General features: G+C 36.2%; 1 protein-coding gene across 1 annotated transcript in view; it reads left to right on the top strand.

Moving 5' to 3' along the window:
* Positions 1-1018: 1018 nt before the first annotated feature.
* Positions 1019-27249, top strand: part of Smp_164680 (synaptic ras gtpase activating protein, syngap,putative) — a gene marked incomplete at its 5' end in the record, with an annotated part of 58434 nt that continues 32203 nt past the window's right edge. Inside the window, 4 exons of the mRNA XM_018789565.1 lie at positions 1019-1024; positions 12429-12505; positions 23243-23492; positions 25610-25857. Coding sequence (XP_018646437.1) covers positions 1019-1024; positions 12429-12505; positions 23243-23492; positions 25610-25857 — 581 coding nt within the window. The remainder of the gene's footprint in view (positions 1025-12428; positions 12506-23242; positions 23493-25609; positions 25858-27249) is intronic.

The following is a 27249-nucleotide window of genomic DNA, read 5'->3' as shown; positions in this document are numbered from 1 at the left end:
TAAATAACTGTTTATATATAAACATTAAAATTACTGTATTCAAAGAAATCATCTCAAATCAATTATCAGAGTTAATCAATAGTATATGGTTGAAATCATTAGTGAATTGAAGTTAGATCATCATGGAAAACCTGGAAGCACTGGACGGCCGTTTCGTCCTACTGTGGGACTCGTCAGCAGTGCACATCCACGATCCCGCCTCGTGAGATTAGAACCCAGGACCTATCAGTCTCACGCGCGAGCACTTAAAAAAATATTTCAATGTAATATTTTCACTGACCCACCCATATGTTCAAGCTAAATAGAAATCGACTCATGACCTCAACTATTGAAATTACTATTGTATCCACAAAAACCCTTCTGATATTAATCAAAATATACTCACTAGTGACTGACTTCAAGAGATACTTCCTGGAGTTCTAGTGAGAAGCAGTGACCAGTAGAGTTCAACCAGGTCTGTTAGGAGATATCAACTCACTGAAAACATTGGTGAACAGTTGCTCAGATTTCGTGGATTGGTTAAAGTTAGATATTAACACCGTGGGATGCCGGTTCAGTGGTCTATCGGTTGAGTGTTCGCGTGTGAGACTGATAGGTCCTGGATTCGAATCTCGTGAGGCGGGGTCATGGATGCGTACTGCTGAGGAGTCCAATAATAGGACGAAACGGCCTTCCAGTGCTTCCATGTTTTCCATGATGGTCTAGCTTCAACTGACTCATGATTTCAACTATGAAAATACTGAAATGTTCACAAAACCCCCTTCCAATAATTTTAGTTCAAGCTAAAATTCTTTTTTAGAGGCAAGCTCAAGTATTTAGGTCATCTACTTTTTTTAGCTTCACTAATATCTTAATTACCCTTCCTAGTTTTAATTTATTTAGAATGAATGATTATAAGTAGTGTATGTACTCACATGTGATCATAAAAAAGTTAAAAAATTAATTTAATCTTGAATACTGAAGAGAATTTAAACGAGAACATTAAGTTTATATCAATATTTTCCTCTTAATTGTATCCATGGAAGTAATTAGTTAAACCTAATAATTGAAACAGCTGAGTCTATAAAACAAAATACACATGATTGAAGGTATCTAACAGATGCTGACTACTGAAAACATGTGTTTTTTTACATTAATTACTATTCGAGTTCATCCTAAATTAATTGTACAGTTGGTATTGAGGATTCTTTACCCCCGCCTTCTCGTGGCGGGGGTATTGTTCACGAAATCGAGAGGACGAAAAGAGAATGTCCGAGGCATTAACCGGGTTGGTGGACATGGAAAGTCCACCTAGAGGAGTTGGAAAACCCTCATTCCAAACCAATGGTGCACATGAGCCCCAGTATCCTGATGGAACAAATGGCGTATGAACCAATTGTTGGTCACCGGCTACTATGGGACTACATCTCCTCACGATGCTCCACTGCCTTGTCGATCAGACCTTCAGGTCAAAGGCTCCGGGTGTGGCCCCTTCAGAAAACCAACTGCTTCGGTCTGTGCACCTGGACAGTATCATAGCTTTCACACAAAATGTCTGGTGCATATATATCTGGTGCCCCTTTGTACCAATATATATATATGTTTAAATAAATAAATAAAATAAATTATGGTATTGAACCTATTATTATTATTATTGTCATTATTATTATTATTGTTGTTATTATTATTATTATTAGTAGTAGTAGTAGTAGCAGTAGTACTAGTATGGTGAACAAAACACGGATTGGGGACAATGGAATGTATTTAAGCACAAATTACAAACTAACTTACTAAATTCTTATAACCATACAGTAAACAGTTAATTTGCAAAATAACCATCAATTGTGTCAATCTTCACTGTTCCTTCTGTAAATATCAATCCATCTTCTCTAATTCCATTATTCATGCATTTTCCTACCAATTGCGCTTCATTTCAGTTCTTTCCTTATCGGTTTTCTGCCAAAATACATTCTATGTCTGACCATCACCATATACTACTTATATGGATATAAGTAGATCACACTACAATAGTAGTATGTTTCTACTAACACTTTATACAAGTTGCTTCTATCTAGAATCTTATTGGTTGAAAAGTATACAATCTAATCACATTTCCTTTCATATATATGTTTATATTCTTCTATTATAGGCTACTTCAATCAAGAACATGATCACAATCATAATAATAATAATGATAATGATAATAATATAAATTCATTTGCATCTTTAATATCTAACTGTAATGATTATCCATTGAAAGATGTGAATTCATCCATTAAATTAAATCAAACAATTCATAGTATACCAGATACATTATCAAGAATAAAAGGACAGAATACGGATCAATTATTGAAACATTCACCACGTCGTTCATCTTCCCTAATTCGATATCATCGTCGTCATGATGAGAGAAGTTCAGTCAAAATAAATCGTTCACATTGTCAACACTCACATCCACAGAGACAACAACCGTACATTACGAATTATCCTATTGAACATTTAATTGATCATGATATTACATTGCCATATATGCCAACTTTATTCAGTTCGGATAGTAAATCATCATCGTTAAGTAAAGAAAGTGGAGGAAAAAAGATTTTAGTAAGTTAAGAGGGTTTTTTATAGTTCATTTTAAAAAATTGCTAACATAATCTTTCCAGTAAACACATGAACTGAAGTTATAAATACTTTACGTTAAAAACTTAAGGGTGATTACTTACTTACGCCTATTACCCCCAAATGGAGCATTGGCTGCTGACCAGCATTCTCCTATCCACTCTATCCTAGGCCTTCCTTTCTACTTCTGTCCAATTTTTGTTCATCCTTCTCATGTCTGTCTCCGTTTCTCGGCGTACTGTGTTCTTTGGTCTTCCTACTCTCCTTTGACCTCGAGGATTTCAATTTAGGGGTTTTCATGTGACGCAGTTCGATGAGTTCTTCAATATGTGTCCTATCGAATTCCAAAACTTCTCCCTGATTTCACACTCCGCTGGAATCTTGTTCGTTCTCTCCCACAGTAAGTTGTTGGTGATAGTATCTGGCTAACGAATCAGAAGTATTTCGCGTGAGCAATTGTTAATAAACACCTGCATCTTCTGGATGATAGCTTTCGTAGTTCTCCAAGTTTCCGTCCCATACAGTATAACGGTTTTGACATTTGTATTGAAAATTCTGATCTTGGTGTTGGTTGACAATTGTTTTGAGTTCCATATGTTCTTCCATTGTAAATATGCTACTCTTCCTTTGCCGATCTTTGTCTTCATATCTGCATCAGATCCACTTTGTTCATCATTGATGTTGCCTAGATATGTCCCACAATAGGACAAAACGGTCATCCACTGCTTCCAGGTTTTCCATGATGGTCTAGCTTCAAATGACTCATGATTTCAACCATATTTCTTTACTTCCCCCCTTAAAAAGAAATTATTAAATTATTTTATAAATTAATTTACCAGCATTTTTATTTCCCTTTATGTTCAAAATCTATGGGGTGTGTTTTACTTTTTTGTAACATATACATGATTTATGATACTTTTTTTTGTGGTCTCATTGATTACTAAGGTAAATATTGATTTTATTTGAAAAAAAATATTAAATTAGTTCATAGGGTACTAAAAGAAAATAAGGGGTGGGAAGTGACATACAACAAGAACCCCTATACTTATTTCTATCCTAAATAATAGAACGTGAGGTTAATTGACAGTATCTAGGGTGGAGATGATTTTCATTTGTGTTGTGTCAATCGACATTATTCGTTTCTTTCACTGTGAGGGGGTCACATCTGCTTAATGGTATGTTGACCTTGGATTTTAAAGTATTAAATTGGATATTTATTTATTTATTTATTTAAACACATAAATATTGGTACAAAGAGGCACAAGATATATATGCGTCTCACAAATCTCATTTAATTTGTATGAGGGCTGTGATACTGCACAGGTGCCCAAACTAAAGCAGATGGTTTTCTTAGGGGCCCACACCCGGAGCCTTTGACCTAAAAGTCTGATCGACAAGGCAGTGGAGCATCGTGAGGAGATGCAGTCCCATGGTAGCCAGTGACCGACGATTGATTCATACGCCATTTGTTCCCTCACGATACTGGATGTAGCCCATGTGCACCATTGGTTTGGGATCAGGGTTTTTCAACTCCCCTAGGTGGACTCGCAGTGTCCACAAACCTGGTTAAAGTGACGGACATTCGCTTTTCGTCCTCTCAATTTCGTAAACAATAGTGATTCCCTGACAGAGGCTATATACGCATGGCCATGTGAGAGCATTTGGAGAGGGAGAGCTGAATGTCTCCACTCTAGGTCGTATCAGGGCATTTGGGGGCGAAATGCAGTTGTCTCAACAGACAACCAGAACCAGCTTTCTAACCAAGTTCACATTATATTATCTTTACTGGGTAGTTCTTCTAATAGAAACATAATCAACCTTATATTTGGTAGGTGGTATAAAATACTACACTTCCTTAGAAAAATCCCGATTCATATGAATAGTTATCATGTCATATCCGAGGTTGAGTTGCTAGAAGACACGAAATTCTGATCTGCAGAAGGTAGATAGATGTATTTTGTAGAACTATCTATTTTACGACTGTTTTCAAACCAGTCTTTATGAACAATTTTCTGAGCTTCAACTGGTATTTTTTTCAATTTTGTTATCTCATGAAATCAAATGATTCATTAGTATGCATTATAGAATAGCCTGAGTTGGGATACCACTGAAAACAAGGAAGCACTAGCTAGCTATTTCGTCCTTGTTTAAGACTCCTCAGTAGTACAGACCCACGACCACCGTAGCTCAATCCTTGGATCTCCATATATCACACTCAAATCTTATCTCATTCAGTTGGTATCCATCGATAAACATTTTTAACTTCATTCAATTTATAATATAGCATAACAACCATTAGATGCAGCCAGTATCCGTTACTTCACTCTCAACATTTCTAAACACCACCGTTTACAAATTTTCATTAGAACTCATCACAAAATAAATGACTAATAAATACGACTATAGTTCTAATGAAGAGGTTTTGTTAAACTACTCTCTATAAAACTCTTTTTTATCAAATCAACTTAATGTTGTTTTACTTTTTTTATTAAAAAATGCTGAGGAGTACCACAACGGGACGAAACGCCCATCCAGTGCCTCCAGGTTTTCCATGATGGTCTAGCTTCAATTGACTCATGATCTCAACTATTGAAATTAAGAACCAAAATGTTTGTACTTATTATCCATCATCTAGATTATCACTTTAACAATACTTATCATTAGAATAATAAAAGTTAAAATAATAAACACTTTAACATTATAAGCAAAGATGGATAGTAGCTAGCAGTGGAATCCAAGGCGCGCGTTTCGTCCTATTTGGGACTCATCAGCTGGATGTACCTACATTTCAGAGTTGATGTTCACTCTGGGACTCGAAACCAGTAACTTTCACTTCAAACGCCATCGTGTTATCCACTCGGCCACTGAGTCTTGATAGCCACTTGCTTGTGCAATGAGGTGGAGTTTAAATTCATTTAGTATTGTTTATTTGAATCTTCCCATTGATGTTTAGGACTGCAATTGATCAGTCTCTTATTTAAGGTACATTCAGCTGACGAGTCCTAAATAGGATGAAACGCGCGTCCTAGATACCACTGCTGGCCACCATCCATCTTTGCTAATAATGCTTGTAAATTAAAGTAATATCGAGGTAATACACACAGTATGCACAAATGCCAATTAGAGACTGATCAATTGCAGCCCTAAACAGCGATGGGAAGATTCAAACAAACAATACCCAGTGAATTTATACACTTTAACAGTTCATCAATCAATATTCATTAATATTTTAGGTCATACTGACGCCATGTTCACTTTGAATAACAAAAGTCTGATTGAAGTATTTAGTTTAATATATATATACACATACATTTGATGGATGGAGAAAGGTTTCTAGGATGCATAGTTACCTATTATTATTATTACTATTATTATTATTAGTAGTAGTAGTAGTAATAGTAGTATCGTGAATGAGAATCCCCATTTGTTAGTTGGTGATTATAAAGTGTTAAGGTATTGTTTTTAATATAGTACTATTGACCGAATCATAATTGGCAGTTTAACCAGTTTGTTTATTTCCTTTAAACAGCTGTTCATTTTGTATAATTAAAAAAAATTGTACTAACATTTCTGTATAACAATTAGAAATCTATAATTATTTGATTGAGTAGACTGATGAAAATAGTTTAACCCTGAAAGTTCCTCTTTTACCAACATTTGAGATAAGCTGAACTGTAGAATGTAAAGGTCATGGATTAGTTCCTTGATGATGGTATCGTGACAATGGATTATCAAGTAGTGATAAATACTGTGATGAAATAGATAATTTTCGAATTCCGTCTTCAATACATAACACTCAATATCTTAACTCTTCCCTTGATGCTCGATATTGTCTTGTGCAAGAGTGGGTTAGAAGAACGCTAGAGGCTGGCTTTTTTTACTTTTTCACTTACGTCTGTTACTTTCAATGGAGCATAGGCCGCCGACCAGCATTCTACAACCCACTCTGTCATGAGCCTTCTTTTCTAGTTCTATCCAATTTTTAGTTCATTCTTTTCATGTCTGTCTCCATTTCTCGGTGTAATGTGTTCTTTGGTCTTCCTCTTCTACTTTGGCCTTCAGGATTCCATGTGAGGGCTTGTCTTGTGATACAGTTATACGATTTCCTTAACGTGTGCCCAATCCACTTCCAGCACTTCTTCCTGATTTCTTCCTCCGCTGGAATCTGGTTTGTTGTCTCCCACAATTGGTTATTGCTGATAATGTGTGGCCAACGGATCCGAAGTATCTTGCGTAGACAGCTGTTAATAAACACTTGTATCTTCTGGATAATGGCTTTGGTAGTTCTCCACAGACTAAATCAATCTATCACATTATTCGCTATTGGACTGAGTTTTTGTAGGTTTAGACCAAATGGTTGTTATCCTCAAGATTATTGTAACCAAGTGTAGTAGACTTTATATAACAAGTTTTAAAATCTGTCTCAACTGAGCAAATACATTTAATTTCTATCAAAAATACACTTGGGAAGAGATATGCATGAGCTCCGCTTTTCAATATTAGAGATATTGACGTTTTTGATATGTTAAACCATGAAACGAAACTCTAGTCTATAGACTACGGTTAACATATCAAACAATGATTGTGTACGTCTTTATACAACGTCTGGAATCGTACTTTGATCTACTTCAACTTTTAAAGTAGTTAAATTTATCAATTTATTAAAACATATGTTCAATCGTCTAACTATAAATAACTATGAAGGGGATAAAGTTGTATCTAAATAGATAATCACAGTATTTACATGAATAGCATCAGTTCACATGACACTTATAATTGTTTAGGTTAACCTTTACATTTTTTTATTTGGATTTTATATCGATTGTATGCTGTCGTTAAGTGTTTGTCAGAGTTTTAGTTGAATTTCCTATCGATTTAAGCTAGAACATCATAGAAAACTTGTAAGCACTGGACGGTAGTCTCGTCCCAGAATGGACTCCTCATCAGATCGCATCCACTACCCCGCTGAAGGGATTCGAACCCAGAAAATATCGAGCTCGTGCTCGAACGCTTACACTCTAAACCACTGAGCCGGCATCCAATGGTGTTAATGTCTAACTTCAACCAATCCACGAAATTGAGCCACCATCCCTCATTATCTTCATTGGGTTACTATCTCACAACAGACCCTAATTGAACTCTACTGGTCATTGCTTCTCGGTAGAACTTCAGGAAATAACTTTTGAAGCCAGTCATTAGTGAGCATATGATTATTATCAGAAAGGGTTTTATGGAGATTGTGATATATGATCTGTGGAACTAATCCATCATAGTTATCTCGTGCTCTCACTATACTTACATTCATTTATCCAGCTGACAACAAAAGTGTAGGAAAATGATTTTCTCACTTTATATATCATTGTTACTTGTACCAATGTCAAGTGATGAACAGTAATGAGGGGATCCATACACATGACCATGATTATTATTGTTTATAGGTTTATTAAAACACTTGATGAATTAAAAAAAGGTAACATGCTTATCTCTCCAAATACCATGTATTGCTATACTCTCAACATGGATTTCTCACCTGCAATCAGCTGACTTTTTGATCTATTCACGATGATGATGATTTTTTTCATGGTCAGCAGTAATCACTAAAAAAGAAGGCATAATAGTACTTCCTTTTTCACAATCTCAAAAATAAACAATAATTCCTTAGATCTAAAACTATGTTGAACATATTTCGTTTATTTCAGAGTCGATCCTCTAGTCATTACTGTCTTGTTACTTTCTGAAATTATCTGTGATGTTCACTGGTTTAACCAGTCGTTTTGAAACAGTGAATATTTTGGTTCGATTTCTGTTTGCTCATGCACTGTTTTTGTAGATGAGGATTCTCGAACGTACGTTTTACTACTTAGCAGTCAAGTTTTATGGATATCACGATATGGTAGTAGCTTATAACTTGTCAACTAAGATTTGACCTTGGAATTGGGTAACCCACTGGCTGTAGTGTGAGAGTTCTAGTCATTAAGCCTTTGCCCCACTTTTTATTTATATTAAAGCCAGAGCACCTTAGAGTGACCCTAAGGAGGAGAATCGTATGTCGAACATGCCTGCATAGTTACTTGTAGTGGTCAGAAGACTCTGCATTTTGTCAGCGGCTTCCCCAAATAGAACTATGTTATCAGCATATTCTAAGTCAACAAGTGAGTCTCCCGGCAAAAAAATCAACTCCTGGAGATTTAGATGATGAAAGTGTTATTTCTAAAAGCATGTCAACGACAAAGTTAAACAAGAATAGAGAGAGTGGACAGCCCTGACGAACACCACTTGAGGTAATCAATTCTGATGACCGTTCGCCATAGGCTCTAACTCGACCAGTTGTGTTCGAATACTGAGCCTTTATAAGGTTAATATGATTCTTTGGTACTCCTTTCAGTGACAAACACTGCCACAGACTCTCATGATCAACATAGTAGGTAGGTAGATGCATTTTCATTTCTGTAATATCTTTCCTTCTTTGAATAAGTACCTAACGGCGAGCATCTGTGACTTAACGTACGATCTACTAACTTAATAATACACTTCATTCACGGGATCGTTCTAATCAATAGTTCAGTTGAGATTGAGTATTTCTCTATTATGTCTAATTCATTTTCCCTGAAACTGGAAAACAAAATTGTCAGATAGAAAATTAAAAAGAAAGAAGTGACCAGGAACAATTAAACTCATAAATTACGGCTATATGAATCGATTTTTTTTCTTATCAGTATCATCATAGTGACAAGGAGATTGAACCTGATTTATTTCGCTCATCATTATCGTCACTACTCCTCTTTCCCTTATTGTTTTCAAAGTTTCTCAATATAATATAGTTGAGATCATGAGTCAATTGAAACTAGACCACCATGGAAAACCTGGAAGCACTGGACGGTCTGTTGAGAGATATCAACTCACTGAAGACAACTGGTGAATGGTTGCTCAATTTCGTGGATTGGTTGAAGTTAGACATTAACACCGTTGGATGCCGGCAGGCTCAATGGTCTAGTGATTAAGCGCTCGCGCGCGAGACTGATATGTATTGGGTTCCAACCTCGCGAGGCGGGATTGTGGATCTGCTCTGGCGAGGAGTCTCACAATAGGACGAAACGGCCGTTCAATGCTTCCAGATTTTCCATAGTGTTTTAGCTTCAATTGACTCATGATCTCAACTAAGGATTATTTGTTCCTCTCCACAAAACCACCTTCTGATAATTTCTCAATATAAGTTTAGAAGGGTAGTCATCAAACAATAAACGATTTTCTTATCATGTTCATCAATCTTTAACTGACTAAATTATTTGGCAAAAGTAAATTTGTAGAATCAGTTGTCATAGTTACCTTTAATTATTGTTAGGCGTAAATATTTTCCAATTTGATTGAAAATAGATTGATTGACAAATTATAAGCAGATCAGAAGGGTTTTTTGGAGATTTCAGTATTTTCATAGTTAAAATCATGAATCAATTGAAGCTAGAACACCATGGAAAACCTGGAAGCATTGGACGGCCGTTTCGTCCTATCAACTCACTGAAGATAATTGGTGAACGATTGCACAATTTCGTGGATTGGTTGAAGTTAGACATTAACACCGTTGGATGCCGACCCGCTCAGTGGTCTATCGGTTAAGTGCTCTGGCGCGAGACTGATAGGTCCTGGGTTCGAATCTCGCCATGCGGGATGCACACTGCTGAGGAGTCCAATAATAGGACGAAACGGCCTTTCAGTGCTTCCAGGTTTTCCATGGTGGTGTAGCTTTAATTATAAATAAATACTTGGTCAATTTTAATTTATATGGTATACAAGATTTTATTTGTATGTTGTATTGTATTAGGCTTGATTACTAGATACTTCAAGAGAACGTATAATTCTATAGTATGAAAAAACAGAGAAGTGACGACTGTCCACATAATCTCTTACGATCATTAGCCAGATTAGATCCGTCAATTCTCGGTATATTGATAACCCGTTAAATATATCTTCCAACCTCCTCGCTTCTAACTTCTGATTTTAACTGGGTAGGCGCGATTCGATTATAGAAGGTGTTACTGGTAAAGAGTTGTCAAACTACAATACTGGTTGAATCTTCACTCTAACAATATTCGACAGTCTTCTTCTTCAATCAGTTATACGTCAATATAAAACCTTGAATAAGTGTATATTAGTTTTTATTTACGACTATTCACATTGGCGAATTGATTGTGACAGGGTGTAATTTGAAAATGAACAAGATGAGAAATAAATTAGATGAAACTATGTCAATACCAAGGGAAATCTAATTAATTTAGGCCAGATAAGATGAAAAATCGGAGGAGTTAAACCATGTTGGATGTGAGGAAGTTACCCGCCAACAGCGTTGGTATTCGAGGTGTAACATCGCAAACTGATTAAAGTTAGAAATGTAAAGATCTATATGTCGCTGACTTAGCGATCTCAAATTTAAGCGCCAATCGCGAAACTTTAAGTTACTTGGATTCATTTGGTATTGTTTGTTTGGGACTGAGATTGATCAGTCTCTTATTGGCATATGTGTAGTCTTAAACATCAATGGGAAGATTCAAACAAACAATATCAAGTGAATTCAAACTTTACCCCATTGCACAAGCAAGTGGCTATCAGGACTCAGCAGCTGAGTAGATAGCGATAGCGTTTGAAGTGAAAGTTACTGGTTTCGAGTCTCAGAGTGAACATCAACTCTGAAATGTAGGTACATCCAGCTGACGAGTCCCGAATAGGACGAAACGCGCGTCAAACTGGATTCTACTGCTATCTACTATCCATCTTTGTTTTTAAGTTACTTGGTTCAACTGCCTATGTGTTGAGGATGTGCACTTCTGAGAAGTCCAGTGCTCCTTGGTCCTCAATAGTTAGTTAACTAAAGTGAATCCCTATTATAAACTATGAACAAGATCAAAGATTAATAAACTACTGTCTGCTTAGATAATGATCCATCTAGATTTAACTTAATAATCCTTTCTCTTGGTTGATAACTACATGTCAACTTTTGTTTAAACTAACACAGATTCAGGATGAAACAACATCTCATGATAAGAAGTAAATTTTTATATCAAGTCTAATCAGTTGATTTTATGAAGTTAACCAGAAGAAATCAGTAAAATTTTCTTACTTACGCCTGTTACTCCCGATGGAGCATAGGACGCCGACCAGCATTCGCCAACCCACTCTGTCCTAGGCCATCCTTTCTAGTTCTATCCAATTATCGTTTATTCTTCTCATGTCTGTCTCCATTTCTCGATGTAATGTGTTCTTTGGTCTTCCTCTTCTCCTTTGACCTTTAGGATTCCATGTGAGGGCTTGCCTTGTGACACAGTTAGGTGATTTCCTCAATGTTCACTTACATTGGATACATTTTTGTGTAATTCACACATAATTCCATAACAGGCCTCATAGCATTACTGTTTACGTGTTTATAGAAAATAAACCTAACAGAATTGCTCGTAAGTACCAAAAAACTTCAGAAACATGCACAAATATGAAAATAGAAGATGTAGATTGACATACATACGAGTCTGTACTACTATTCATTACTTTATGTAGTATATATACTTGCACATATACACACCATAGACAGTACTATTACAGGGATTGATTTCGTTAGACACATAGTATGCATCTTACACATTATATAACCTTTTAATTGGTTGCTAATTGTAGATAAAATCATTGAAAGTACCGTTTATATTTCATATATTATGGAAAGAATTTCGCTACTGAGCATGTATGTACATACATACACTATCATGTGTAAACGTTCAATACTTCAGATATTCCGACAGACATTCTTCTTAAGTATCTCACTGTAAATCTCTTTCTTTTTCGTTACATAGAACTTCCTTCAACGTGGATTTCAATCGAAAAGACCTAAATCAATGGTAAAAAGTGAACGAAGAAAAATTACGAAACAGTAAGTAGCTTCTGTTGTTTTTTTTTGTGTGTAGATTTTATATACTTATTGTGTATGTTTAAATGTATGTTGCTGTGGGCATTTTCTAATTTATGGATGTTGAGATGGGTTTTTTCTCATGGAAACTAGTAAGTAGTAGACAATACTCATTACTGGAATTGAATTCACTTATGCGATCAATGAAATTTAGCAATAATAATGGGACATATGCTCGCTAGTGACTGACTTCAAGAGATAATTCCTGGAGTTCTAATGAGAAGCAGTAACCAGTGGAGTTTAAATCACGTCTGTTGTGAGATAGGAACTCACTGAAGACAATTGATGAATGGTTGCTCAGATTTCATGGATTGGTAGAAGTTAGACATTAACACCATCAGATGCCGGCTCAATGGTCTATCGATTAAGTGCACTGGCACGAGACTGGTAGGTCCTGGGTTCGAATCTCGCGAGGCGAGGTCGTGGGTGCGCACTGCTGAGAATTCCCAAAATAGGACGAAACTGCCGTCCAGTGCTTCCAAATTTTCCATGGTGGTCTAGCCTCAATTGACTCATGCTTTCAACTATGAAAATAATGGAACAGTTGTTTCCCCCAGTAAATAATCACCCTTTAACTGGTTAATCTATTCAGTAATAGTCATCATTTAAAGTAATCTTTGAAAAAAAACATCTCAACAACGATAGAGTCATTTTTGCATTAGTGATTTACTTCTGGATGAGTTCTTGAGGTTCTAGATGGGAGTAATGAACTTCTGAGGTTAGCCATATGGAGAATTAGACATTTTTAAAATTTCATTGCGAATTATTTACATTTGAAAACCATTGGATTAAATGATAGTTAAGAGATCTGATAACCTTGGGTTTAATTCTTTGTATGGTCACTGATGTACATTCTTGATGTGTCCAATATATGACAATATATGTCGCGACACTGGTGATAAGTACTCTCTATTTTGTAGTTTATCCCAGCTGAAGACAATCCATGATAAACACCATTTACACATTTCGTATAGAAAATGATTTTTGTTTATTGAACTACTGACAATTGATGAGATCCATAGTGAACTTGAATCTTATTAAGTCATTATAGAAGTTCTATGTTATTAGGCCTGAGAGTATTTGTAATCATAAATACTCATTGCGGTGACAAAATTAGGTACCAAACCTATGATTGGATACTCATAACTCACGAATATTCTCTATTCTTAATGGCCATGTTTCACATCCATAAAGTAGAAAAGAGCTAACTGTAGTTCAGTAAACTCGCCCTTTGGTCGAAAGACGGATAACTAGAATGCTCTACAAGTGACGCAAGTTGGAATAAGCCAATCAAACCCTCCTAATCCGTGCCGAGATTTCTTCACACACCAGACCACAAAGCCGATGAGACTTCCAAGGGAAGTGGAGTCCAACTGCTTCATCCCTTATCATCAACTCAGGCGACGACGCAAGCTAATCATGAAGAAACGTTTTACATTTGGTAGAAGGGAACCACATCCCAAACATACTTGCATTATTGCTTAAGATGGTTAGCAGACTTGGTGTTTTACTAGTGTCCTCACCAAACAGAACTATATCATCTTTGTATTCTAAGTCAACAAGTAAATCTCCTGGTAAAAGATCAATCCCTGAAAAATCAGACAGGAAATTATGGACAGAAAATCTTTGCTCATAACACATAAACTGGTAGTATTCTTAACTCATTATCGTAAGGACATGGAGTATGATCATTACTGGTTACCATTATCTTTGAAGAAATCAACATCTTTTCTAATGTAGATCTTCTAGCCATATACAAAGAAGTGCTGGAATTGATATGAGAGGGGGAGAAGTGTATCTGTCCAAGTTATTACATCTGCCAGTAAGAAGTTCTCATTTTTAACATAGCTCAGTTTAATGACTAGTAACTTTATGGACTGATCCATGTCATCATCTGTTTATTTTCATTTCTCCAACCTACATCTATACCAACCATGAGTAGTGACTATGTATCAGTAACATACCAGTTGATGAAATTTCACAACATCTCCATCCAATATACAAACTTTTCATGGGACCCTAGAATTAATATCTATATTCCTCACCTTACAGCTCTGTCATATACCAGCTAGGTCATGTATTCTTCTTTCAAACATTAGAGAATATTTTTAATTCCCGCGAGTGCAGGATAGTGGATGCGCATTGCTCAAGAGTCTCATAATAGGACAAAACGGCCATCCAGTGCTTCCAGGTTTTCGATGGTGGTCTAGCTTCAATTGACTCATGATCTCAACTCTATAACATAAATAACTACTTTAAAGACTCGATTACTATAGCCATTATTACTAGCCTAATTCGAATCTATCATTGTACTTTCAGTATGTTTAGTTATCCGTAAAGTGAATCTCACATTCTAAAGTATCAACCTAAATTCAAATGACTTTCATTAGTCTTTATCAAGTTGTATTAGACTATAGTACAATCATAATGATACTAGTTAATTGAATCAATCACTATCATAACAAATCGATTAAATGGTTATTTTTTTGTTTGTTTGTTTGTTCGATCATTTCATTGATCGATAAAGTGATGGAATGCCAATTTATTTTTTTTTCTGAAAAGAAATGATTGTAAGCATATCATTTCCAATTGTTTAATCATATTCATGTCATTTTAGCTTTAGCTTATTATGCATGGTATCAGTCAGTCAGTCAGCTACAACGTAGGACCAGGCACATTTATGCATCAGTCCAAATTACCATACCTCTTTAGCACAACAAGATGAACACCGGATTCATAGAAATAGTTAATTTAGTGGTGGTAGTATATAAAAGAAAAGTTGTATATAAGGATATAGTATAGGAAGGAAGAAAGTTATGAAGCAATTTTAATCTCAGGGTTTGAGGGAAGATAAAGAGTGTATACACCTTCGCCATTGTGATCGATTCTGAGCCATGTCACACAGAGTCTCCAACCATTGGTTACGATAGTCACACGGACCCCAACCAGGTAGTCTGCATCTACCAACATGGCTCAGACTAGAAGTTAGTGACTTCATGCTCTGATGCCACGTTTTGGTTTGGCCGCCCCTAACTCTCTTCCAACCATCCCCTACACTAGTCAGCATAGCGCGTCGTGGTAATTGGTGTTCAGGCATACGTAACACGTGGCCTAACCATCTCAGTCGATGAAGATTCATGACTTCATCAACTGATTTACCATCATTCCCTAATACCCTGCGTCTAACCTCACTATCAATTATCCGGTGCATGGTATATCTGTGTTTGTATGAATACGAGCATGTTTGTGTGAATGTGTATTTGTAGTTGATGCAGAACAGACAGTTAGTTCAGTTCCCAGTCTATTTTTTTGCAACCAATCTGTTATGCCGAAATTGTTTCTGGCACAGACTGATATCAGTATTGGTTAACTGTTGCATCCTCAGAAGATAGAATCACCAATCAGCTGACTAAGTATATTGATAATGTTTTAGTAAATTTCGGGTCATCTCGGTAGTTGTGGCACAATTATGAAGGTGGGGTGGATGACCAAACTCAAATAAAAGTACTCTATTGACTAAACTAACTAATTTTCCATAATTTTTGTTATTTTCAATAGCTAATATCGTACAGATTCTACTTTCACCTTAATTCTAAATATAATTGATCTCAGGTGGTTATATTCTGTCACCTGAACAGTTATTGTTTACAAATTGTTAACCATGGCAGAATGGAACCTTAGTTGTATGATTCTCACCATTACTCTCTCAATCCACTCTACTGTACTATTGATACTATCTATTAGGTTGATGTGAACTTGATGTATCGTCTAAATCAACATGATTCATATGTTATGATAAGCGAACAAACAATAACCCTTATTTATTTTATTTTATTTAAACACATAAATATTGGTACAAGGAAGCACCAGATATATATGCGCCTCACAAATCTCATTTGATTTTTGTGAGGGCTGTGGTACTGCCTAGGTGCCCAAACCGAAGCAGGTGGTTTTCTTAGGGGGCCACACCCCGAGCCTTTGACCTAAAGGTCTAGTCCACAAGGCAGTGGAGCATGGTAGCCGGTGACCAGTGATTGGTTCATACGCCATTTGTTCCTTCAGGATACTGGAGCCCATGTACACCATTGGTTTGGAATCAGGGTTTTCCAACTCCCCTAGGTGAACTTTCCGTGTCCACCAACCCGATTAAAGCACCGGACATTCGCTTTTCGTCCTCTCACTTTCGTAAACAACGGCCCCGCCACGAGAAGTCAGTGAGTGGGACTTCCCTGTCAGAGGCTATATATTCGCTGGCCATGTGAGAGCATTTCGAGAGGGAGAGCGGACTCTCCCCACTCTCGGCCGTACCAGGGCATTTGGAGGCAAAAAAAAACAATAATCCTAGGCACAATCAGGAAAAAGCGAGGTGAAAGTGGCTAGTAATCTATGAAATTTATTCAGAAGTATTTAGAATTTAACCAGATTACATTTTTTTGTTTTCATATCCGGACTTTGCGGTGGTGTTAAAAGCGTTTTTATGATATGAATGTCATATGTACCATCGCTTCTCATTTCCAGACCTATCAACAGCATCTATCCTTTTTTCCACACCGAGCGTTTGAACTTCATAGGATTGTCAATATTTCCGATATCTGAAATTGTAGATGGAATCGTTTATAGAAAAAAAAGACTGCTTTCATCTTATTCAGATTACGAAAATTAGTTGATACGCTTGTATCCCAACCTTTGCTCCTCACTTCTCTACCTTACAGACCTAGTAACATATATATACAATCTGTGTGTATTTCATAACACGGATTTGGATGTTTACAAAGACCTTCATATTGTATTTGATTTAGCCTGTCAAATTTTTATTACATATTCCAGTGATGACATGAGTTAATTGAAACTAAGTCTACTTTTAAATTCATTTAGTATTATTTATTTGAATCTTCCCATTGATGTTTTAGGACTGCAACTGGTCAGTCTCTAATTTGCATATGTGCATAATGTGCGTATTGCCTTGATATAGCCTGAATTCACAAGCATTGTAAGCAGAGATGGATAGTGGCTAGCAGTGGAATCCAGGACGCGCGTTTCGTCCTATTTGGGACTCGTCAGCTGGATGTACCTGCATCTCAGAGTTGATGTTCACTCTGGGACCCGAAACCAGTACCTTCGCTTCAAACGCCATCGCGTTACCCATTCAGCTACTGAGTCTTGATAGACACTTGCTTGTTCGATGGGGTACTTGTGAGAAGGTAATGGGTTCGAGTCCCAGAGTGAACATCAACTCTGAGATGCAGGTGAATCCAGCTGACGAGTCCCAAATGGGACGAAACGCGCGCCAAACTGGATTCCACTGCTAGCCACTATCCATCTCTAAGTCTACTTTTGTTGTGTGAAGTCATATTGACTTTTTTCTCTTTCGTAAATTCTGAATGCGTCGAAAAATGCTTATGATATTGTTTTTTTAAATGCTCACTGCTGAGGAATACCAAATCAGAATGAATAATACCATCCAATGTCTTATAGATTTTAGCAGTTTCCCAACTATCATTTTATTATGACACTATGAAACTAGAATCTCACTCACTCCCTCTATCACTCACTCACTTGTTTGTTCTCTCACTTACTTAACCGTTCACCTACTAACTCGAATAGTTCTACAGAATGTGAAGGGTTGACTTAAGTTGAGTTCCAAGTATAACATCTTAGCTCTTCAGTAGCTTTGGGAAATTTTATTTGAGCACCAGTGGTCTGGCACTAAGACATTGTAGGATCTATTTTCACTTTAATCCATGTGTTATATTAGACATCATTAGAAATTTCTCCAATTGTAAGAATGTGATATCCCACTCATGGTGGTCCAGTTTCAGCAATTAAGTTGACTGAGTTACTATCTAGAGTTTAAGAACTGGGTGTAATCCTATCTTCTTAGTCTCAACTGGTTATCATTTCTGTTTACGAAAAAGAACTAAAATCTTCCTGAGATAGCCGGAGAGGAATTACGCTGACTAATATAGTACGTAAAATATTATTCTCCATGATCATAAGACTGGTTTCAGACTAACATGTGTATTTATCGATCAAATATTTATCCTTCAGGCTATGGGACATTGGTATACTTACTGAAGCCAGATGAGAGTTGTATTTCATGACCTTAAGGCACCATTTTGTTCCATTGGCTTGCACGTTCTGTGGCAATTTATCATTAAAAGGTGTACCGTATAAATACGTAAACCTCGCGAAGATTTTGTATCGGAGCACCATTGATCAAGTCAGAGCTTGTAGGGAACTATGATCGAAATCATCAATATTAAGTAGGGTTTTTTAGGGTTTCCTACTATACCTATTTTTATTTACCGTATATATATCAGCTTAGAAATAACACTTTCCTCCGATTACTTCAAAAATATTGATCTTCAGTCCAGAGAGTTGCATCTATCACCTGAGAGTACTAAAATGACAAAGTTTCATTTGGTGAAGACCTCAACAAAGGGCTGAGCCTCCAAGACTCTTTAACCAACAACACAAACATACTTGAAATACTTTTCTCTCCGTTTAAGTGCGAAATTCCGCTTTGTGATTGGTTTACACTACTGTGAAGACCGATCATATCTGGTGAAGTAGTTGAATCTTTTAACCACTTAAGTTACCTTGAAAGTCTTATCAACAATGATGGGCTGGTGTGTGAATGAATTTCAGTACGGATTAAGATAGTTAGTTTAGCATTTGTTAACTTGAATCACTAGCGGCACAAGCGAGATGTCCGTCTACCAAACAAAGGGCGTACATACTGAGTAGTAGTTCTTTCTGTTCAACTTTATGGCTGTGAAACATGGTTTTTGATAGTGGAAGACATGAGTAGGCTGCAAGCAACTCATTATAGTTATCTTAGAAGCACTGCTCTCAGTTGGTAGAATGACTGAGTATGCAACATTAAGGTTAGGTATAGAATACTCGGTAAAGGTTGCAAATCAGTTGATAAGGTTGTAATTCTTTATCAATTGAAGTGGTTAAGACATGTTTTGTAAATCCCTAACCATTACCTTTCTATATACACAGTTTTGGCTAGCTTATAAGTAGGTTGGATAAAGCAAAAGGTAGTTAACCCATGACTCGTCATTAATTATTAACTGTTAAAATGATCCATATTAGTAAATGCAAAATACTTCGTTTGGGGTTGACACGATAACTTCAATTAGTAGCTAGAGATATCTGATGACATGCTGTAGTGTGGTGTACTTATATCCATCTAAGTAGTATATGGCGATGGTCAGACACAGAATGTATTTTGGCAGAAGATCGATAAGGAAAGAATAGAAATGAAGCGCAATCGGTACGAAAATGCCTGAACAATGAAATCAGAGAAGACGGAATGATATTTGCAGAAGGAACAGTTAGGATCGAGGCAGTTGATGGATAGTTTGCGAATTAACTGTTCATTGTATGGTTATCAGAATTTAATTCGACTGTCCCAACTAGTGTTCTTGTTCACTACAATGCTACTGAATCTGTATCAGTCATTTAAATCTATCAATTCTTTTTCTTGCACTAGAACTTAAATTTCAATGTTCTTTCATATAAACTTTTGTTCGAACCTTAGTCTTTTACAGTTTTGTTGAAATTACTACCGTTTCATCGACTTCGTTACTTATTTCGTTGTGTTGATATTCTACGACAATTTCGTCGAATATACGTTCACCTTAGTACATACATTGACTTTGACTGATCAATAATGTATGCATATAAAGGTTTTTACTATAGACTTTCAGCACAGAATACTTGTCGTGTAGTGAACGAGAATACAAGTGGGTACAATCGCACATACTGGAGTATACAATTACATAATCTCTTAGTAAAATCTGAGAGCCATACAGTAAATATTGTAAGCAAAGATGGATAGTGGTTAGCAGTGGAATCCAGTGAATATTTTATTTACAAAATTTTCATTAATTGTCTCAGATTTCATTGTTCCTGTATTCGTATACCAATTACTTTCTGTTCCCGTTATTTGCTCCTTGATCTTCTCAACATTCTACTGCCAAACATTCTATTCCTAACTAGCGCAATAAACTACTTATGTTGATATAAGTAGCACACATCACAGTAGTTAAAGAAGAAAATAAGGTCTATGAAATTTCTAAACGAAATATGTTTGAAGGAATTACAGGAAAAAAAATTCATTAAAATGTTTTGGATGACAACCATTTAAGATTCCTATTGTGCGTGTGTGTGTGTGTATGTGCGTATATATATGCATGCCTGTGTGCGTGTGTACACTTTTAAGTGTCCATTGGATCCATAACAACATATCACCAGATATTACCAATATTTGTTCTCGATTACATCATCTTATGGATTTTTTTACTCTTGTAAATACATTAATATTCACATAATTCATAATATGAAAAAAAGTCTATGAGTCAATACGAACAAAATAATGCAGATTACATAATTGTTCATGATGATTGCGAAGTAAGACTGGTGGTTAGAGGTTGTCAACAGGAAACCCTAGACCTGGGTTTCGTGCTACTTGGCACTCGTTAGCAAGGTGTACCTGTAATCTTGAGGGTACTGGTGCCCCCTGACGGATTCGATCCTGTGTCACTCAGCTTCACAGTCAGAGACGTTACCACTGAGCTATCAATGTCATGCGTGTTAAGTCCTTCTTAGTGCTGACCTAGGTGGTTCGACACTGCATGCACTATGTTGAGATAAGATGGTGGGTGGAGGTGATCAGCACTAAGAAGGACTTGACACGCATGACATTGATCATCACCCAGTGATCAATCAATTGTGACGAAGTAAAACTTCATAGTGTAATGACAAGTGATAAAAGACAATACAACAAAATCAACATAATGAATATAAACATTTCAACTTCTTTTTAGTGAGGTAACACTTGAGAACTGATAAAATTGTTAACATAATGATCTATGAGTAATATCAGTCACCCGGTATTGATGTCAGTGGTATAATTGAAAGCAAGGGGGACATTTACCAGTTGCTATGTCTTATTATAGGACCCATCAACAGAGTACAGACCTGAGCCCGATGGTGACTAAACTCTAGACCGTCGAGTTTTGAGTTGATCGTTTGCATAGCAACGAATGTCATACTCTCGACAGGATCAAATTCCATGTGTCATGAGTTCTCATCACAACTTTAGAAATTCAGTCTACTAGTGAGCACATCATTATAGTTTTAGTTGAAGAGTTTTCAGAAAATTGTTTTAACTGTCATGTATCGTCTATCAAAGTGTGTAGTAGATGATAGATTTATACTATATCGTAAACCTAGTGACGTTGAAAATAGAAACGATTATTGGATTTCATTTCAGTGATTTAGCACTTTTCGTGAGGTCTGAAGGTTTTGCGTTTGGAACTTTACTGAGTTTTGGATGTACATTGCTTAGAAATCTAATACTAGGATAAAATAGTTGATCATTGCATACTTATTTTCAGTCAGTCAGCTACAACGTAGGACCAGGCACATTTATGCATCAGTCCAAATTACCATACCTCTTTAGCACAACAAGATGAACACCGGATTCATAGAAATAGTTAATTTAGTGGTGGTAGTATATAAAGAAAAGTTGTATATAAGGATATAGTATAGGAAGGAAGAAAGTTATGAAGCAATTTTAATCTCAGGGTTTGAGGGAAGATAAAGAGTGTATACACCTTCGCCATTGTGATCGATTCTGAGCCATGTCACCCAGAGCCTCCAACCATTGGTTACGATAGTCACACGGACCCCAACCAGGTAGTCTGCGTCTGCCAACATGGCTCATACTTATTTTAGATCAATCCAATTAGATTTAATCTGTTACAAACATCGTCTCCAAATTAAACTGATTTCTTAAATACCTGTCATTAAAGACTACGTTCTACTAGAGAGAGAAGTGGATGAATAATAGGTTTTGATACAAGACTACCGAAATCGTAAGATAGAACGGGTAAAAAGTTTCTTTAGACTGTTAATCATGTCTTCCCTGACCATCCAAATGAGAATAACATGAATCGCTTAATTTATTCACTTATTTATTCTATGACATACTCCTTTAGGGCACTAAAGCTAATATTCTTGTCCGCAATCCCTGTAGACCCTGCTATATATAAAGGACGTGTTTGAAACCTATTGATTGAATAAGACGAAAGCAAAATTCTGTAGGTTTGTCTGTACTTTCATAATGAATGTAGTTAGAAATAGGTTATTGATGAAAATAAGTTTCATCATATGTGTAGTTGTAAAATTGAAATATTTGTTTGAGCGCTCTGGTTTCAGCTGGTTGTTCACAGATGGTGGTAGGTTATCATGTCTAACCATTATCATGTATTTATGTCCAAAGTTTATGTATATGGACTGCTACATATCTTCAGTCGAGGCAAGGAACAATTTGTCGATGGATTTTAACTACTGAAATCATTAGATAGTAGTGTGTTTTCATATTGTGATGTTTCTAGGTCAAATTTTAGTTTTTTTCATAACATGCAAATAATAGGGAGTACTGGACAGAAAATTCGTTCTAGCATGCAACTTATCACCAGTTTTCAACAATTTACTTCCTTTTCATGAACATGGCAGTCATTTATCTCGACAATCTTGAAGTCAGTGTTTTTATAGAAGCCATGAGTTGTTGACTAACAAATGAGAGTGGATTACCAAATAATTTGTAACAAATATTTTCATAAAATCCTCAATATTTTTTCTCGTAATTCATACTGTACCTTATACTTATCTTCATTGTATTAGTCGTTCAGGTTCCTCCTCTAATTCTGATCATAATCCTCCAGGATCATCATCAGTTATCAGTTCTGACAAAGCAATTGTATTTCTTGGAGAACAAATTCGGTTGCCAACAGAACTATACAATGTATTTGAAATAAATCCTACAGAGTCTAGTAAAACGAATCTCGAGACTACTGACGATGTTAGTCATCTAGTCCAAATATGTAATATTGATCCAAGTTTGATTGGAAGTAATTGTAATTACTACTTTCAAGTAAGTTAATTGTTTACTTATGTAACTTTATTAATTTAATTGATTTTAATACAATCATTACCCTATGGATGCATGGTAATTATACATGCTTGTAGACTAATACCATATGAGGAACAAGCACTTATGAGACTGAGTATATGAATAAGAAGGATGAATAAACTCCAAACCAGTTCATTGTGTATATCGATCTACAATTAGGGTGAAATTGTATTTAGTTGGTTTGGGCATTTAGATTAATCAATCAACAGACATTTTGAGTTACCAATTTTCCAATGAAAGTATGGCCATGTGTCAGTTCAGGACATAAATATCTAGTTTACTTTTGCTATCTTACTTTTATGATGACTACACTAAAGGAGGATCGTCATTTGTTTCTACTCCTAACGATTTTTGATAATGACTAAGAACACTGGACTGCTTGATCTATAGGAGCCCCGTCAGTGAGCTATAGTGGAACGATAGATTCTAGTCATATGTAGTTGTTTTTCATACTGAGGCTCAATGTCGTAAACTGCTTCACTCGCCTTTCTTTTTACCAATGCAAGATGTAGAAGTCGCTAGAATGACATGTCCAAGTCACCGAAGTCGGTATTTCAAGATGGTGACAATCGGTGAACTATTATCACAGTTCGCAAACAAATTGCTGAAAGTTGATACTATCAACATGATGTTGACACCAGATGTGAGCAACCGTTCGGAGAAAATTCGCATAAAATCCTTAACTCAAACAGTTCAGGTTTTATAAGTCTAGAGCAAAGCTGATTTCACCGACGCATTGTAAATTTGACTTTTAATAGTCAAACTATCATCTTAACAGTTCTAAAGATGGTCCAGTTTGGTATAAACCGCTCTGATGTACTCTAAACATAGATTATTCTCATCTGACACCCAACCAAACATCACTCACACAGCTAGCCAGATACACTAACTTCTTGACCACTTTTAATAGTTCACTTAAGGCACGTGCTCCTACCAATCTTGCAAAAATACATGCTATACTTGCGGATATTGATTTTCAACTAATTAGGTGGGATTTATATAGCCTAATTATTACTGCTTAGTAAAACAATATCATTCGCATACTCGAGATCTAAAAATTGTTCTCCAGGTAACAGATTCGCATCACCAGCACCTCATCCAATAAGAGCTGTTTCTAGAACGTTATCGGTGGAAAAGTTGAAGAGGAGTGATGAAATTGGACAACATTGCTTTAACTTCACTTTCTGAATGAACAATGGACAGAGGTGGTTGTACTGGATGTAACCAAACAATTAACAAACGATGAAATACGACCACCTCATCCCTATATTGGGCGATAGACAATAGATTAGAAACAATGAGAAAAATATTTCTACTATGATGATTTTAAGGAACCTTAAACTTATCTCAGTTTGGGACAGAACATGCAATTGGTTTGCTAGTATCAATACAATTAGGCAGAAAGGACTCCACCATCGAGGGCACCATTTATTTTGGGAATATCTTTAGAGATATCGAGCTCACGTACATGATCCTGAATGACGATTAGTATATTCACCACTTTAGTGTACTGAGGACCTTTATATGAAAGTAGATTGTTCACGGAGGCGAACAGGTCTTCCTTAGAGATTGCTTGACAAATATGTTTTTCATTATCATTATGAAGTTTATGAAACCTATATACATGTCTAAAATCTGATTTTTAAAACTACTTTACAGTTATTTGAATTTGTGTTATGTAATGAAAAGATGAAGACTATCAGAACCAATGTGATATATATTTGAGCAATATATTTTGAACAATCTGACCATGCACATTTGTTTAGAACACATATATGAAAAATAAGAGGTCAGCTAGATATGTGGAAAATAAGAGGCCACAATAATAATGAGAATAATGTGGAACATGCCACGTTGGGAGATATATCAAGATTACCAGGGTAAGTTTATTGTGAGAATGAACTTTTTGAATGTATAAAGGGAATGTTCTTAGCATGTATATGATCAGATTGTTCGAAATGTATTGAGCTAACATACAATATAGTTCTGATAATCTTCATCTCTTCACTAAATTATTCAAATTTGTCTAAGGGACTAATTGCTTTAAAGTTAGTTTATTGTTTTTCTACTTTCTAAAGGTTATGTCTCCATCCCAAAGAATGATCAAGGCTTCAACTATTTGCCTTAATAGTTCAAAAAGGAAAACTGATGATGTCCAATGTTCCTGTCTAGAGAACAATGGTGATTTCTCAGCTATGAACACACCAAATCTCCTTCGAACTGTCAGTCATTCTCAGGGTAATGTGAGAGAAACTGTCAATATTCCTTTTGTAATCCACAATTATTCATGTCAGTCAGCTTTGGAAAGAGATCGATGGGTACAATTGTGAGTATATATTTATTGAAGCTTAAATAGACAAATTTCCATTGATTTTGGTAATTTCATTTGTCGCGTTGATTCAAAGCTAAGGACTACATATCCACAAATCCTCATACTTATAATCATGTGCTCACTAATGGCTAGCTTCTAGGTAATTCTCGGAGTTCTAGTTAGAAGTTGTGACAAGCGGAGCTAATCTTTGTCGGGTGTGAGGCAGTTGTTGCCCACCGAAGACATTGGAAGATAATCACGCAATATTGTGGTATGGTTGAAGTTAGGCATTAACACGGTAGAATGCCGGCTCAGTAGTTTAGAGGTTAAGCGTTCGCACTCAAAACTGAGGGTCCAAGGTCCGAGTCCTACGAATGGGGTCGTGGATGTGCCCTGCTGAGTTATTCACTGGAACGAAACGACCATCCATTTCTCCCAAGTTTTCAATGGTGATTTAGCTCATATCGACCAGTGAATTCAACTGTTAATCTATACATATTGTGTTATCAGCTTGTTTACAAATGATAAAAGTTTATAAACAAGTCACTTTTTAATTATCAGAAGGGGTTTTGTGGAGATTTAGTATCTTCATAGTTGAAAGCGTGAGTCAGTTGAATCGTGGATCAGTTGAAGTTAGACATTAACACCGTTAGATGCCGGCTCAGTGGTCTGTCGGTTAAAAGCCCTGGCTCGAGACTTGTAGGTCCTGGGTTGGAACCTCGCGAGTGTGGGATCGTGGATGCGCACTGCTGAGGAGTTCCATGATAGGACAAAACGGTCGTCCACTGCTTCCAGGTTTACCATGATGGTCTAGCTTCAATTGACTCACGCTTTCAACTATAAGTCACTTTTTCCTTCATGCATTTATAAAATATGGAAACACTAAGAGTTAGAGGGAAATTGGACAGTAAATTACTAACTTCTGTTTCTGTGTTAAGGTGATAGTCTGAGTAATAGTAACCATGATTTGAATGTTTTGGCAAACTAAATTTCTCTTTGTACTGGCTATTGTCGAACTCATCAACACACACCATCACAATTAATATAATTATGTTAATTAGTAAACATGTGATTGATTAAGCAACCTTATGATTGGTTCGATTATTATATGCGGTCCTTCTAAATATTTCAACCAATCATCACACAGAATTCGATGTATAAGCCTACGCCCACGCTAAATTAACATGTTAATTGTATGCAATTAAAGGAAGACAGCAGACAAAGAGCACTCATTTATTTTGATAGACAGATAGAGTTGGCAGACACACACAAATACACACAAATTATAAATCTTCTCAACCAATCATATCTCAGAATTTATTCCATCAAAAATCGATCGATAAAATTTAATGGCTCTATAGTTCAAACTCGACTCTTGAGACTATTATATACCCAACCATATCTCGT

This window comes from Schistosoma mansoni (genome assembly GCF_000237925.1).
Source record: "Schistosoma mansoni, WGS project CABG00000000 data, supercontig 0134, strain Puerto Rico, whole genome shotgun sequence".
NCBI classification, from domain to species: Eukaryota; Metazoa; Platyhelminthes; class Trematoda; order Strigeidida; family Schistosomatidae; genus Schistosoma; species Schistosoma mansoni.
The sequence above is the reverse complement of the archived record's forward strand: the minus strand, read 5'-3'. Positions and strand labels throughout refer to the sequence as shown.